This window comes from Bradysia coprophila, unplaced genomic scaffold, assembly GCF_014529535.1.
Source record: "Bradysia coprophila strain Holo2 unplaced genomic scaffold, BU_Bcop_v1 contig_138, whole genome shotgun sequence".
NCBI classification, from domain to species: domain Eukaryota; kingdom Metazoa; phylum Arthropoda; class Insecta; order Diptera; family Sciaridae; genus Bradysia; species Bradysia coprophila.
In genome coordinates, this window is record NW_023503409.1 from 7,404,239 (window position 1) to 7,417,458 (window position 13,220).

The 13,220-nt window shown below is 35.2% G+C and overlaps 1 protein-coding gene and 1 long non-coding RNA gene across 4 annotated transcripts; both read left to right on the forward strand.

The window, feature by feature from the left end:
- The first annotated feature begins 1,482 nt into the window (after nt 1-1,482).
- LOC119073912 lies at nt 1,483-2,811 on the forward strand. 2 transcript variants are annotated; one of them, XR_005087103.1, is made up of 2 exons: nt 1,483-1,942; nt 2,014-2,811. It is a non-coding gene; the product is annotated as an uncharacterized LOC119073912 (long non-coding RNA). The 2 variants fall into 2 exon arrangements; XR_005087102.1 differs by having other exon boundaries at nt 1,487-1,923.
- Nucleotides 2,812-4,164: 1,353 nt separating this feature from the next.
- LOC119073867 (delta(12)-oleate desaturase-like) lies at nt 4,165-8,409 on the forward strand. 2 transcript variants are annotated; one of them, XM_037179736.1, is made up of 4 exons: nt 4,165-4,316; nt 6,892-7,103; nt 7,199-8,167; nt 8,242-8,409. In XM_037179736.1, exons 2-4 carry the CDS (start codon nt 6,965-6,967, stop codon nt 8,316-8,318), a joined length of 1,185 nt encoding a protein of 394 aa, XP_037035631.1. In that variant the 5' UTR covers nt 4,165-4,316; nt 6,892-6,964; the 3' UTR covers nt 8,319-8,409. The 2 variants fall into 2 exon arrangements, with proteins under 2 accessions (XP_037035631.1, XP_037035632.1); XM_037179737.1 differs by lacking the exon at nt 4,165-4,316 and adding an exon at nt 6,323-6,797.
- Nucleotides 8,410-13,220: the final 4,811 nt, after the last annotated feature.

The following is a 13,220-nucleotide window of genomic DNA, read 5'->3' on the forward strand; positions in this document are numbered from 1 at the left end:
TACCATGGACCTGTACCATTCATAAAAATAAAAGGACGAGAACTCGATCGATGATAGATTTTGCACTTGAGTGTGATAATGGTTATTTATGACATCGATTGCAAACTACTTTATTAATTAATAAAGTACTTTGCACTGATATTCATACAATGATTTATGTAACATCTAAAGTTCGAAGTTTTTGAAAAATATGATGTTCAGTTGTATAATAGTTATTTATCGCTTCGATCGTTTGATAACATCACATCTAGTTAGGAAAATAACCTCTTTTCGAAACTTGTTGCATAAACTATTATTATACAACCGAGTGATAAATGCTTTTTTAGGCACTAGATGTGTAGATGTGACAATACACATCGTGTGCATAAAGAAACATTGATCATCGAGTTGCATACAACGTTTTATGCCACAGAGGCATCTAAAGTTCGCAAATTTTGCATATTATGATGCTGAGTGGCATAAAGTAATTTAACCTGCAGAAATTGGTAAATTACAAATCACCCACGCTTCGTTAGCGGACTACTTACCTCTAGCAGATAAACTGGTGGCTAATATTTTTCTGCCAAGTAACATTTGTAAAACTAAAACAAAATTTTGGGAAGATCTTTTTTAGGGAAGATTTCTGTTGGGAAATTAGTAGTTATGAAAATAGATCGCTTAAAAGACCGAATTCGCTCAGTTATGCCGAATAATTCATCATACATCAGTAACACATTTACCCATTTCTCTCTTTTACCCTGTTTATCGGTGACACGAAATTTCAATACAAGGAAATTAGATCAATAGACTGTTTTGATCAGTGCGAGAAGTCCGAAGAGAAGTTAATTATAAGTTGCATTGCTGGACTTTTCACTGCATTTTTCCGTAATGTATTATGATGAGAGCGAGAGGTCCGAATACCAGTTAATTATGGCTTGCCTTGTTACCAATGAATGTGCATGCCAGGTATGGCCGATTCTTCAAAATCTGTCGATTTATCTTGAACGCACTCATTATTTTTGACAAAAGAATATGAAAATGGGTGCGTTAGAATCCGTTTTTAAAATCGGTATTTCCTCCGAGGTGACATTAGACCATACCTGAGTGGTTTATATTCATTGCTTGTCACTGGACATAAACTTTTGACATAGCAGAGCAAGTTAAAATAATTGGTCCAAATTACATTTCCTTCTCTGTCATATAACCAAGGTTCTGAAAGAACAAGTTAAGACACTCACGAAGGCGGGTGAAATCAAATTTGTTAAACGTACTCATTACATATTATATGAAAAGTCTACTTGAAATAGAGAAGAATTGTTGAGTTGAAATCGTCATATAAAGTTTCTCAAAACTAGTTGGCGCCACAGGAAATTGTGATTCCATCGCCGTCGTGATCAACTCGAAAGTGTCGTAACCTGTTCTTTCAGAACCTTGCCCATCAATAACAGTCTATACCGTCTATACGCATTTCATTCGCTTTTTAATTACGTATGTTACGATTCGTTAAAGCCTGTACCGCCCCGCCTGTACGTTTTGCGTTACGAAACTGTCAAACGTCTGTAGCTGTCAACAAAGATTGTCAATTTTATTGTTAAGTAGTGTTATTATCGCTGATTGTATTGAATTATTTGTTTATTTCTTGTTACAAGTGATTTGCCGACTTTACAAGTTACTGTAATTTTCGTACGATAAATGAAACTGCACACGCAAATTTGTTAAAACAATTTTCATGACTCACTTAACTTTAATGTTACAGAACTGGGTGATAAATCATTTCGAAAGCAGAAACCCCCTGGGGCTTATCCTTCAAGGAAGGACCAAGTTTATTGATTTTATTTTCGGTTGGGTTTGTTGTAGGGTTCGCTTGCCCTATTTTGTCCCTAAAAATATCCTTAGGTCATCAGCTAAAGATAATATTATTTGTAGATTCTGTAATATGCTTCAGTATAAATTAATAGCATCTGTAAATAAATAATGGCAAAAGAAACTCTTAAACGTAATCCAGACTATTCACTGTTACTACCACTATTTCAGATGTGAACCTGTGGCCTCGAGACACTTTCTTGCTGTGAAAATAAATGACCACAAAATTCAGAAGACGCATGACGATCAATCATCAGCATCATTGCGTGTTATCTTACTATAAATAATAAATATATTGCGAAGCATTTCAATTTCAATAAAATAATTTTTTAATTTTCTTCACATTTTTGTAATGCTATAAATCACTTAAATTGCATGCAATACTATCGATATTACCAATTATAACCATTGAAAAACGTCTAACCAATTTGCTTTACAATTTAACAGGTTATCAAATTCACATTGGAGACGATCAGAAGTTCGTATGCAAATTTTGTGGAAAAACATTTTCATCGAAACGCAATGTTGTGAGGCACATTCAATGCAATTGCAGTCAAATCGAACCGTTACAGAAACTGTATTGTAGCTATTGTTCGTACGTGTGTACCCGAATGGATAATTTCAATGCTCACATGAAGTCACACTACGCCAAAGGATGGACTTTTAGTCAATTAGAACAATATGACAAAAAGTATTACTAGCGTCGTGTAGGAGCGTCGTCGTTTGTGTAGTAAACTCATTTTAACTTTGTGGTTTTGTCATTCATTCATTAGAACAACTAAAAAGTTAAAATGAGAACAGTGTACACTGTACAATGAGTTGAGTACGTAATTGATTCCTTTTGGATAATTTTTTTGTTCATTGTAACTTCCGTGGACCACGCATCAGATGAACATGGGAGTTCACAATTTTGCAGGGGTTTATTTATAAAAAGAAAAAAAAGCAAACAAATAAAGTGACTCGAACTGATCAGGATGGAATTCTTGATTGCAAGACTCAGTTTTTGAGTCTTAAAAAAAGTGAGAAAAAGAAGCAGGTGAGAGCAGATAAAGTGATACAATTTTCAGACAGGCGCCGCCGACTTCCACGGTTAGCTAGGGCAACACATCATATTTTAATAGACATTTTCTTTGTGAAATATTTTTTGGTTGTCTAAAATTATTAGCCTTTTGGCCCCAACGAATTGAAGTAGTCGTTACTGATTTCAGAACAAAAATAACAAAGTCCTAGATTTAACTGGTATCACATCAGTTAATTTCGTATATTGCCCGAAATTATATGCAAATATCTCAGATAACAACTCGGAAAACACCGTCTCATGTATGGAAATGCGCATCCGGAGTACGAGATAGGATTTATCTATCTACTGAGGCTAAGTACTTCATATACCCTAAACCTATTTTACATTCCTGAACAACAACCACCAGTTTTGTTTTTGAAAGTAACGAGTGTTTCTTCCGTACTTTGAATTTTAATTCTTCTTGAAACCTCTAAAAACCATCGGTATGTCCAATAGAAGTTGTAAGATTAGCGTTATTATTGCGATTGCAGATCTAATGCAATAAAAAAAACTCGGTTGCACGATCGCTACTCTATTTACAAAAATAATTATTAATTAACGAGCAAACGATTTATTATCACCTTTAATTTCACACGGTTTGAATGTGGCAGTGATTATTTACAAAGATTTATTTACATACACTCACCTCAAAATATTAAGCAGTAAATCCGAGTATAACGGGTATCGTACTAAGATACGAATCGTGAAGACTAAGAGAAACAGAGAGTCGCGTGGAGGGCCTATTTTTAGGAATTTAATTCTTTAAAATTTCCTAAATATTTGACTGTCTAAATTTAGGAATTTTTATAGAATTTTCATGAATTTTTAAACTAAAAATATACCCTGGTCGCGTCAAATTGCTAAGTATTTTGAGGTGAGTGTAAGTTTTAACCATACCACGATAAAAAGTTTTAATATTCTCGAATATACTATTGACATTAATGACATTAATTGCAATAAACTTTATTCGTAAAGTGGCTGACTGGCTAGTTTCCTAACTAAAGATTCTCCTCCCCCATCAATTCCATTTCCAATAAATCATTGAATGTCGGCTATATGTCCTGATTGATTTTCTAGACTTTTTCGTAACTGTTTTTTCAACCTAAACACTCATCTGCGCAACGCCGGTCAATCCTGCTACTTTATTTATTGCATTAGTTAAATTATTAACTTATCGTACATATTGACTTCCGGTGAATTAACCGACTCGAGTCGGTAAATGTCGGCAGTATTTTTTTTCTAGTTGGAAATTGAAATTGTTCCTTAAACGTTGTCTGTAGAAAAAGAATCACCAAACTGCATAGTATATGATGATAGACATAACACAACTTTCGAATGGTTAATACACAAGCATTTCTATCGATTGTTTGTTCAAATTAAGTGAATTGTATACTTAGCTGCTGTGATATAATAAGTAAGTATCCCTGCTATTGTTATGTGGTATAATAAATAAATTGAAATAAATCAAAAAAATTCGTTCAGAGTTCATCATGCACGAAAAAAAAAGATTTAAATTTGACTTAGTTGAAGTGTATTACGAGTCAGTGTTACGTACGTATGATATATAGTGGAAACCGTCCGACCTGAATGTTTCTTTAGTGTGTGTTTCATGTGTGTTACTAAAAACAAAACTAAAAAAACTTGGCAATTCATCAAAATCATACCATACGTAATTGATACGGTCTCAAGTATAAGATAAGGATCTCATTTACTATTTTAAAAAGTTACATTGACCTTTTTAATGATGCAGTTCGTTGTTAATTATTGCTTATTCCAAGCGAATGTACGTATTCAAATTCCATTAAATGCAAACCTTAGTCAAAATAATTTTCTGCAACGCGGTAACACTACCAACAATTGGAGTTTAGGCACTGCTTGGTGCATCTGCACTGACAGAAGTTATTAACAAATGTAATAGTATAAATGTTGGCAAAAGTTTTTGCAAAAAGTGGTCACCGGCTTACCGGCTTACTATTCCCAGTCAAGGTATTTTTTACGATGCAGATTGGCAAAGGTCTTAAAAAACAACAACAAGTCAATTTTTGGATTATTAACAAATCATACCCAATTTTAGGAATTACTTAAACATTCTTCAAAATTCTCCAAAACTCCTAAATTTTAGAATTTTGAGAATTTGAAGGATTGTATTCTGAAATTTCTCAAAATTCTTAGAAATTCTTCAAAATTAGTGAACTAAGTTTTTGATTCTCAAAATTGAATTTTGTATCACTTTTTCCTTAAAATTCCTGAATATTCTTCAAATTCTTCTTAAAATTCCTATCGAACATTCACTAAAATAGGCTATGCGGAATACCTACTACAGCAGAAATCGTCACTCAATTTGTCCGAAATTAAAGATATGAATTATACGAACATAACACCCAGCACCTTTTTTTCATAATGTCAGTGCAAAATTACAATTAAGGCTGCTAATGGTATTATTGGTATCAAAAAACTACTCTTTTTGACGTGTAAAAACCTCTATTACCCTGCTTGGTGCTTTGATCAATGAAAGTAAATAGATAGGTATGGCCAAACGTTCAAATTTGTTCTAGCCGGAGCACATACGGATTTGCATGGCGCCACCTCAAACGAACTCATTTCTAGGGCAAATTTCTACTAGAAATGAGTTCGTTTGAGGTGGCGCCATGCAAATCCGTATGTGCTCCGACTTGTATGAACTGGCCATACCTACTTATCTACTTTCATTGGCTTTGATAACACCCACATTCCCAACTGCGTAGAGTAAAGACATTTTCAACGACGTAACTATTAAAACCAATACTCTCTCTAGCAAACAAACTCTCAAATTCTACATTTGGAGTGACTACGGTGTAATTTACACGCAAATTCCAAAGGCTACTTGAAACTTTCATCACCTTAATAAAAGCAGTTTGTTTGTTTGCTAGAGAGAGTATTGTTAAAACGGATAACGAAAGCAACTGGTGTCTAGTAAGGATTTGGTTCGGAATTCTTGTTCTTTATCGATAAAAAATACAAAACATGATTAAATCAATAATTAAGATTAAACTCTGAATCGCTCAGTAGAATAACATTTATTGCCTGCTATGGCAATAAATTAATATTCCACTGAGCGATTCCGAGTTAAACTTTAATTAGATAACAAGTTACAGTTAACTTCCATCAAGGTTGTGCCAAACATTCAAATTCGCCCAGTTTAATTCACAATTGTTTTATTGTTGATAAAGTTACGTACGCGCGATACGCATGTTTACGTATGGTCCATTTATTTTTGTATATAATCTCCAAAAAAAGCCGGCTAAATGACGTATCGTTAAGTTAAGCATGGTTACGTTGACATTGTAACAATCAAACCAATCAAAAATGAAAAAAGCCGGCATTATAATGACGTAACAATCACCTGAGAATATTAGTTCTATTAATTCCATCAAGATTGATCGAAATAAACGTTGCCACTACAGTTCATTATGTTTGAATGTGCCCAGGTATCGTGTTCGATCTTTTATTTAAATTGCCGTGATACAATTAATCACAGACACAGTATAAATACGCATTTTTCATTGGACAATTAAATTGAATAAATCCAATTAGAATATTATTATAGACAGCACAGAGCTGCAGTTATTTTTTACCCTGATACACACGGCAGTTTAAATTATCGATTGCCACATAAACAAATTAAATAAAAAGAGTTTGATGAGAGTTCAATTTGCGATGTGTACGAGCTAAATGTGAAACAATCGTAGTCGTAAAGTGCACCGCAACCGAAATAAATCAGTTCAGTCGGTTTACATAACTGAAAACCGCATAGACAGGCAACAAATATAGAAATTTTTTTGCAGAGATAACTGAAAAATGTTACAGTGACGTCGTCGATCTTTCGTTACGTGACGTAGTAGAGAGTATAAAGAAGGTACAACGTGCCATTCATAATCTAATCATGAACTCTGAACTTGTTATATAAGAAAGTGGCTGATAATAAATCATTTCTATCTTATCCTTCGCAGCAAACGTTTGTTCCACACAACGAATTCGCAAATCAGTTCGTATTGAAGTGAGGTTGGAAGTGTGTTATAGAAAATGTGTCCGGGACCGAATTCTAATTTGAAAATGGATGATCCGATTGAATTATCCAAAGCGGGCTATACACATATTGATGGCACGCCAAAGCCTCAGCCAATACCGAAACCGCAATTCACGTTGACCGAATTGAAAGCTGGTAAGCGATCACAGACAATAATTGATTATGATACCTCTAGTAGGTTAATTCATCCGTTGAAAGATAAAAAAATCAATTTTCCATTGACCGAATAGCCGTACCTGCTCACTGTTTCGAACGTTCAATGGTCAAATCGTTCGGTTATTTAGCATGGAATCTTCTCGTTTGCATTGTGCTGTTTTATGGTACATACATTCTGCTGGAATTGTTATCGCTGCCGTTGGTGATTAAGGTGCCAGCATATTTGGCTTATTGGTTCGTGCAGGGCAGTTACATGGCCGGAATATGGGTAATAGCGCACGAATGTGGTCATCAGGCGTTTTCGGAAAATCACATTGTCAACGACATTGTCGGTTTGATTTTCCATTCGGCACTTTTGGTGCCATATCACAGTTGGAAAATTACGCATCGCCGTCATCACTCAAATACCGGAAGTTGTGAAAATGATGAGGTGTTCGTGCCAGTTTGTCAAAGTCAGTTGAAACCAAGTTGGTCGGAAACGTTGGAAGACAGTCCCATCTACAATCTTTATAAGATTACTCTGATGTTGGTTGTCGGCTGGATGCCTGGCTACTTGTGCTTCAACGGATGGGGACCGAAAAAATACCGCAATGGCCCGAAAAGTCATTTCAATCCGTATGCCACATTCTTTCTGCCAAAGGAACGATTGAGTATTGTTCTGAGTGATATTGCGTTCGCCGCTGCTGTGTCGGTTGTTGGCTATTGCATCTACACGTACGGATTTGCATTGGTTTTCAAATTGTATTTGGCGCCGTATGTGGTAACGAATGCGTATTTGGTGTTAATCACATTCTTACAACACACCGATACATACATACCGCATTTCCGCGAAGGTGAGTGGACGTGGCTCCGGGGGTCACTTTGCACCGTTGATCGTACGTTCGGAAAGTGGCTTGATGAGGTGCTTCATCATATTGTTGATACACACGTCTGTCATCACATCTTCTCGAAGATGCCTCATTATCATGCGTCAGAAGCAACGGAAGCACTGAAACCAATTCTGGGACAATATTATTTGAAAGACACGACGCCTGTGTTTACTGGTAAGGATACTTTCGTTAAAGAAAATGTTTAGTTCGTGGTTGAATTTACGAAACTTTTTCTTTTCAATTTGCAGCTCTATGGCGTTCATTCACTCATTGCAAATTCGTCCCAGACGATGGTAAAGTTGTATTTTATCAAAAGAGTATGTAAAATGTGGTAGTCGAATGTTGTTATATTATCATTAGTTTTGAATAAAATTCTAAATTTCATTTAATGAAAAAAAAGCAATTAAGATAACAACAAAGTGGATTTGATTTTTTTGCTGGTACAATCACGCAGTGGTGAGCAATCGAATGACAACAAACGTTTTTTTTTTGGTAAGCGTTCACAGACATCAATTTTTTTCCTCATTTTCAAGTAGGGACTTCGGTGTCATTGTCAGGCTTCGTCTGGTTTCACTTATTAGATTATCATTTTACTCAGTGTCCCCCATGGAAATGAGTTATTACTTCACTGACATGAGCGTTAAGACTCATTTCCCGGTGGCTTAGTGCGTAGAATATTTTACTAACTGCCCCATGCGAAAGTTGACCATTAAATAGCAATTTGCCTCGGCGTTTCGCATGGGGCAGGTAGTCAACCAGAATACATTGGATGCTGCTACGTCCTTCATTACTTCGGGAACAATTGTGTGATTCTTGCAAACTCACTCGTGTGTTTTTGAGCAACTTGCTTTGGCAACGTTTTTTGACAAAATCACAAAATTGTTACCTCATGTAATGAACTACTTTCGCAGCATCCAATTCCAATGTAACCTACTATTAGTTCCTGAGGGTTTCGGTCGTTTTTCAAAACTCTTGTCACAGAGCTAACTTTTCAGCTTTCAATTACCTAGACCGTAACAAGGTAGATCGCCATTTTATCTGATACGTATGAACATTGAACATTCCTCTTCCATACAAAGAAATTCACTAGAATCGAATTTGAATGACCTCCCCAAAGTTTACAGCCTTGTTAATGACGACTCTTGTTGATGCTATTAATAATTTCCGTATAACTCGATTCTGCGTTCTAATTTTAATACTTGGAGAATTATGCCGCGTTTGGACCGAAGAAATAAATTCATTTTTTAGCAGGGCAGTTGTGGCTAGAACATTACTTTTTATTTATTCGTATTTAATTTAGAAACTTTCCCGCCTCCGAAACCTCCAGGAAGCCTCTTCTATTGCTCCACTTTCATAAAAAATACCTTCGTTTAACCTTCACACATTTCACTTACTCCCATAACCTTTACTCTAACAGACTTATCAATAATACCTTCCTGCCTGCATACGTGCATACATTGTATGTGTATAAACACACCTGTTGAGTAATCAGTTTTCATAATATCGATTCATATTGCAATCGCATAGGTCACACAAAAATGCTGTAGGTTGTTCGAACACAAAATCAATTTTCAATCATTAGACGTGTGTTGCACCACCAATGTATATATAGATCATAGATGTATTAATTCCACATGAACTTGATTCTAAGGTAATTTCTTTTAGTTTCCATTTCCACTCTGTTTGTATTCGACCTATCGCTTAGCGACTATCAATAATGCATCAGATTGATTTACGTCGTTTATTGTGAGGTTTTGAATCGAAATAGAATCAGAAACTTGTGAATGAATATCGCCACTTTCAAGATTTATTGATTTCATTTAATCTGTATAGCACGCACTCAAGGCTATTTTTATTGTTGTCGTTTTCTTTTTTTGTTTTACTTATCTACCTCGTGTAAAATTCATAATGCTGTAAAAATGTACCTTCATTGAACACGTAGCGTTAGAATAATGGGACCGAAAGCGGACGTATTTTTAAACATGATTTTTTCTTACAGAAATTTCTCCAGTTAGGTCCTTCTTATCTCTTATGATTTTTGACGTTCTGACGTTTTGACAAAAACTCCTTGGTTTAACTTCTTCTCAGAGAAAGATCTGACGGATTTTTTAGGTTCTTTCAGATTTTCTTTTGGCTCCCTTCTAGACTTCTCAGATCTTAAAGGGAAGGGAAGGGATCACATGTTGGTTCTTATAATCATGTGTTTGCATAAATCAGCATTTTCACGCCCACAACTACCAAAACAACTGATTTACCACCAGTCAACATTTTCTCAATCAAAATTTTTTGCGTACTCTCGCCGAATGCGTCAACAACATCGATATCAGATGTTTTGGAATTTGGAAAATATTGGAACTGCGTCATTTATTCCTCTTTAGAGGTTTTTGTTTGATGTTTTTTGTTGGTTTTGCTTTAATTTTCTTTTGTCGATTTCATTGGTTTAATTTTATTTAAATCAATTGATATGCACCGAATGTAAGGATCAACTTTCGCATGGGCAAGCAATAATAGCACAATACGTACGAGGTAACTATACTATTATCGAAACGCAATTTATGATAATTGCAATTTTACTTCAAAACTAACGGAACAAAAATCTATTTGAATCATTTTAAAATTTTTCGTGTATTGATCCGTGTAAGACGATTTGAGCTTCATGGTGACCATTGTTGTATAAATCTGCATAAACCCTGTAATAGCCTTGCTTCGAATGAATGAGAACAGAGGCATCTAATTCGCAATTTGCATGGTATGTCGCCTAGGTACAAAACATGTTATAATTTTACACTTGAAGCTGCCGGTGTCCTGAAAATAATTTTCCTGTTTTTAATAATTACCTTTTTTATCGGACACGTTTTCGGATCGGGTAAGTTAGTACAGTCCTTCACAATTGGATATAAGAACGAACTGTAAGCCGTACAAATCCCAGTCTTGGGAATTGAAAAATAATGGGTGTATGCACCGCAACCAGTATCACTACGGAAAATCTTTGCTTCCACCTAGATAAATTCATGGAAATAAAATCGGTACCACTAGAGTAGGTATATTTCCGTTACCGTCCAATTATCATCCATATCCACTTTTTGTTCGACATCTCCATTGAATAGGTAAATCGAGTCTGATCCTTTTTTCAGTCTTATATCTGCCTTAGTAATATCTAAGTAATTCCGAAATGATTCTTTCAATTCCATGACATCGAATTTGAACATGACATTCTATGGATATGTTTTGAACTTATATAGACCAGGCGCGCAGAGTTCTATTTTGGTCGTATGGGGCAAAATTTTGGTAAACAAAAGAAATAACAAAACCGTATGGGGCAACGTATGGGGCGGCATGAAGTCGTATGGGGCATCTGCCCAATTCGCCCATAGGAAGTCGGCGCGCCTGATATAGACTGGAAATTACCAAGGTTCTGAAAGAACTTTGGAAATTCCGAACAAAAGTACGGTACGTGAAAATTGTGTCCCCTCAATACTCTCTCTAGCATCCAAACTCTCTCAAAAAATCGACTTAGGGGGGAAAATAAGTTTGAGAAACGCTGATTTTTAATATGGCTTAAACACAACAACAACAACACGAGCGAACAAAGTAGCAGTGATTCATAAACGTATCTACCACCTTATTGGTCCCCTACATGAAAAACAAAATATGTGATAGTGTGAGAATTGGTGGGCAAATTAGCGCGAAGAATTCGAATTTTTTTACTCCACAAATCTTTTGAATAAAAAAAATTAACATATTCCAGCGATTACCTTGGGGATGAAGTTGGAAACTTTAAGAGACCGGAAGTGTACGCCATGAAGAGTGATTTATTCCAATGGATTAATAAAAACGCAGAAGGTTTTCGTGTATTTTCGAATTCACACAATTTTGACAATTCATAAAAAAACACTTGAAACTTGATAACTTTGCTTTTCTCTTAAGGCACACTCGAAAAAACGCGTATGCACAATAGTTTTACAGTAAATTAATGATAAGTTGTCCCGATAAATAAAAACAGAACTTCACATTCGCGATACTGGATTTTCAAAATACTAAACTGAAAATAAAACTACCAAAAATGTCAACGCCCACATGTGTTGGTGTAAAATGCTACGTAAAATCGTACGAAATATGCATCTTATACAAACTTATGTTGGGGACACATTTTACCGTACGAAATACCTGTCTAGGATCAATTCGTCTAAGGCAATACGTTTCCGTAACAGCAGAAATTACGAAGGTTAACCCGAATATCATAGAATATTTCATTTTGTGTTGGATGAACAATAAATGAGAACACTATCTGGTGTTATTTGGAAATGCTTGACATATATATACAAACCAGAGATAATCTATTCGATCTAACAGATCATATCGAAGAAAAATGCAATTTATTCACACCTACAACCGGATACTAAACAGAAAAAGAACAACCGAATCGGACATTTGTTTTTTTGCTTTAATATGAACGTCGTTTAAAAAACGTACAAAATCTGTGACGAATCGATGTATCAAAAAGCATAACCGATTGTGATAGGGGAAGGCCTGCCTGATGTGTTTGAATATTCATTGTAAAAAATATTTTCTCAATCGAAATCGACACTGTCTGATATCGAAAAGTTAATATTGGATTCGACGACAAAGCTACCACTTTTTTGTCCATCCATTCAATTAAAAATAGAGTGAACCGAATGAGCAGCCTTATGTTTGTGGAACGTATTTTTCGTAGCACTAGAAAAAGGATATTGCTTCGGGGCAGTTCATAAATGACTTCACGGTTTTTTACGTATTTTTCGACAGCCCCTCATCGTCACAATCCTGACAAATTATGAAATTATGGCACATCGACTCCGTAAAATAGCCGAAAATACGGATATCTTTTATAAACACAGCACCACAATGTTCATGAGATAAGTGTGGACTTCTTTTTGCTCCTGAAAATAGAAAACTACAAAGTTCCAAAGTTATTACATTTTCATACGGCAAGTGTCTCGCCATATAACGACTAAATTTGTTATTTCTTTTGTTTAAACTATCGCAATGTATTTACTACAAAATCTTTTACTTCATTTGTTTACACTTATATTCTGATAAATTGTGAGAAGTTTTTAATTTGATATTCACAGAAAACCTAAATTTAAAGCTCTTCTCTTTTCATACATTGCTTAGTAATATTATGGTCGGTCAAGCAACGCACTGCGATTCAAGCATTTTAAGCAGAATTTGGAAAAGGCCCTGATCA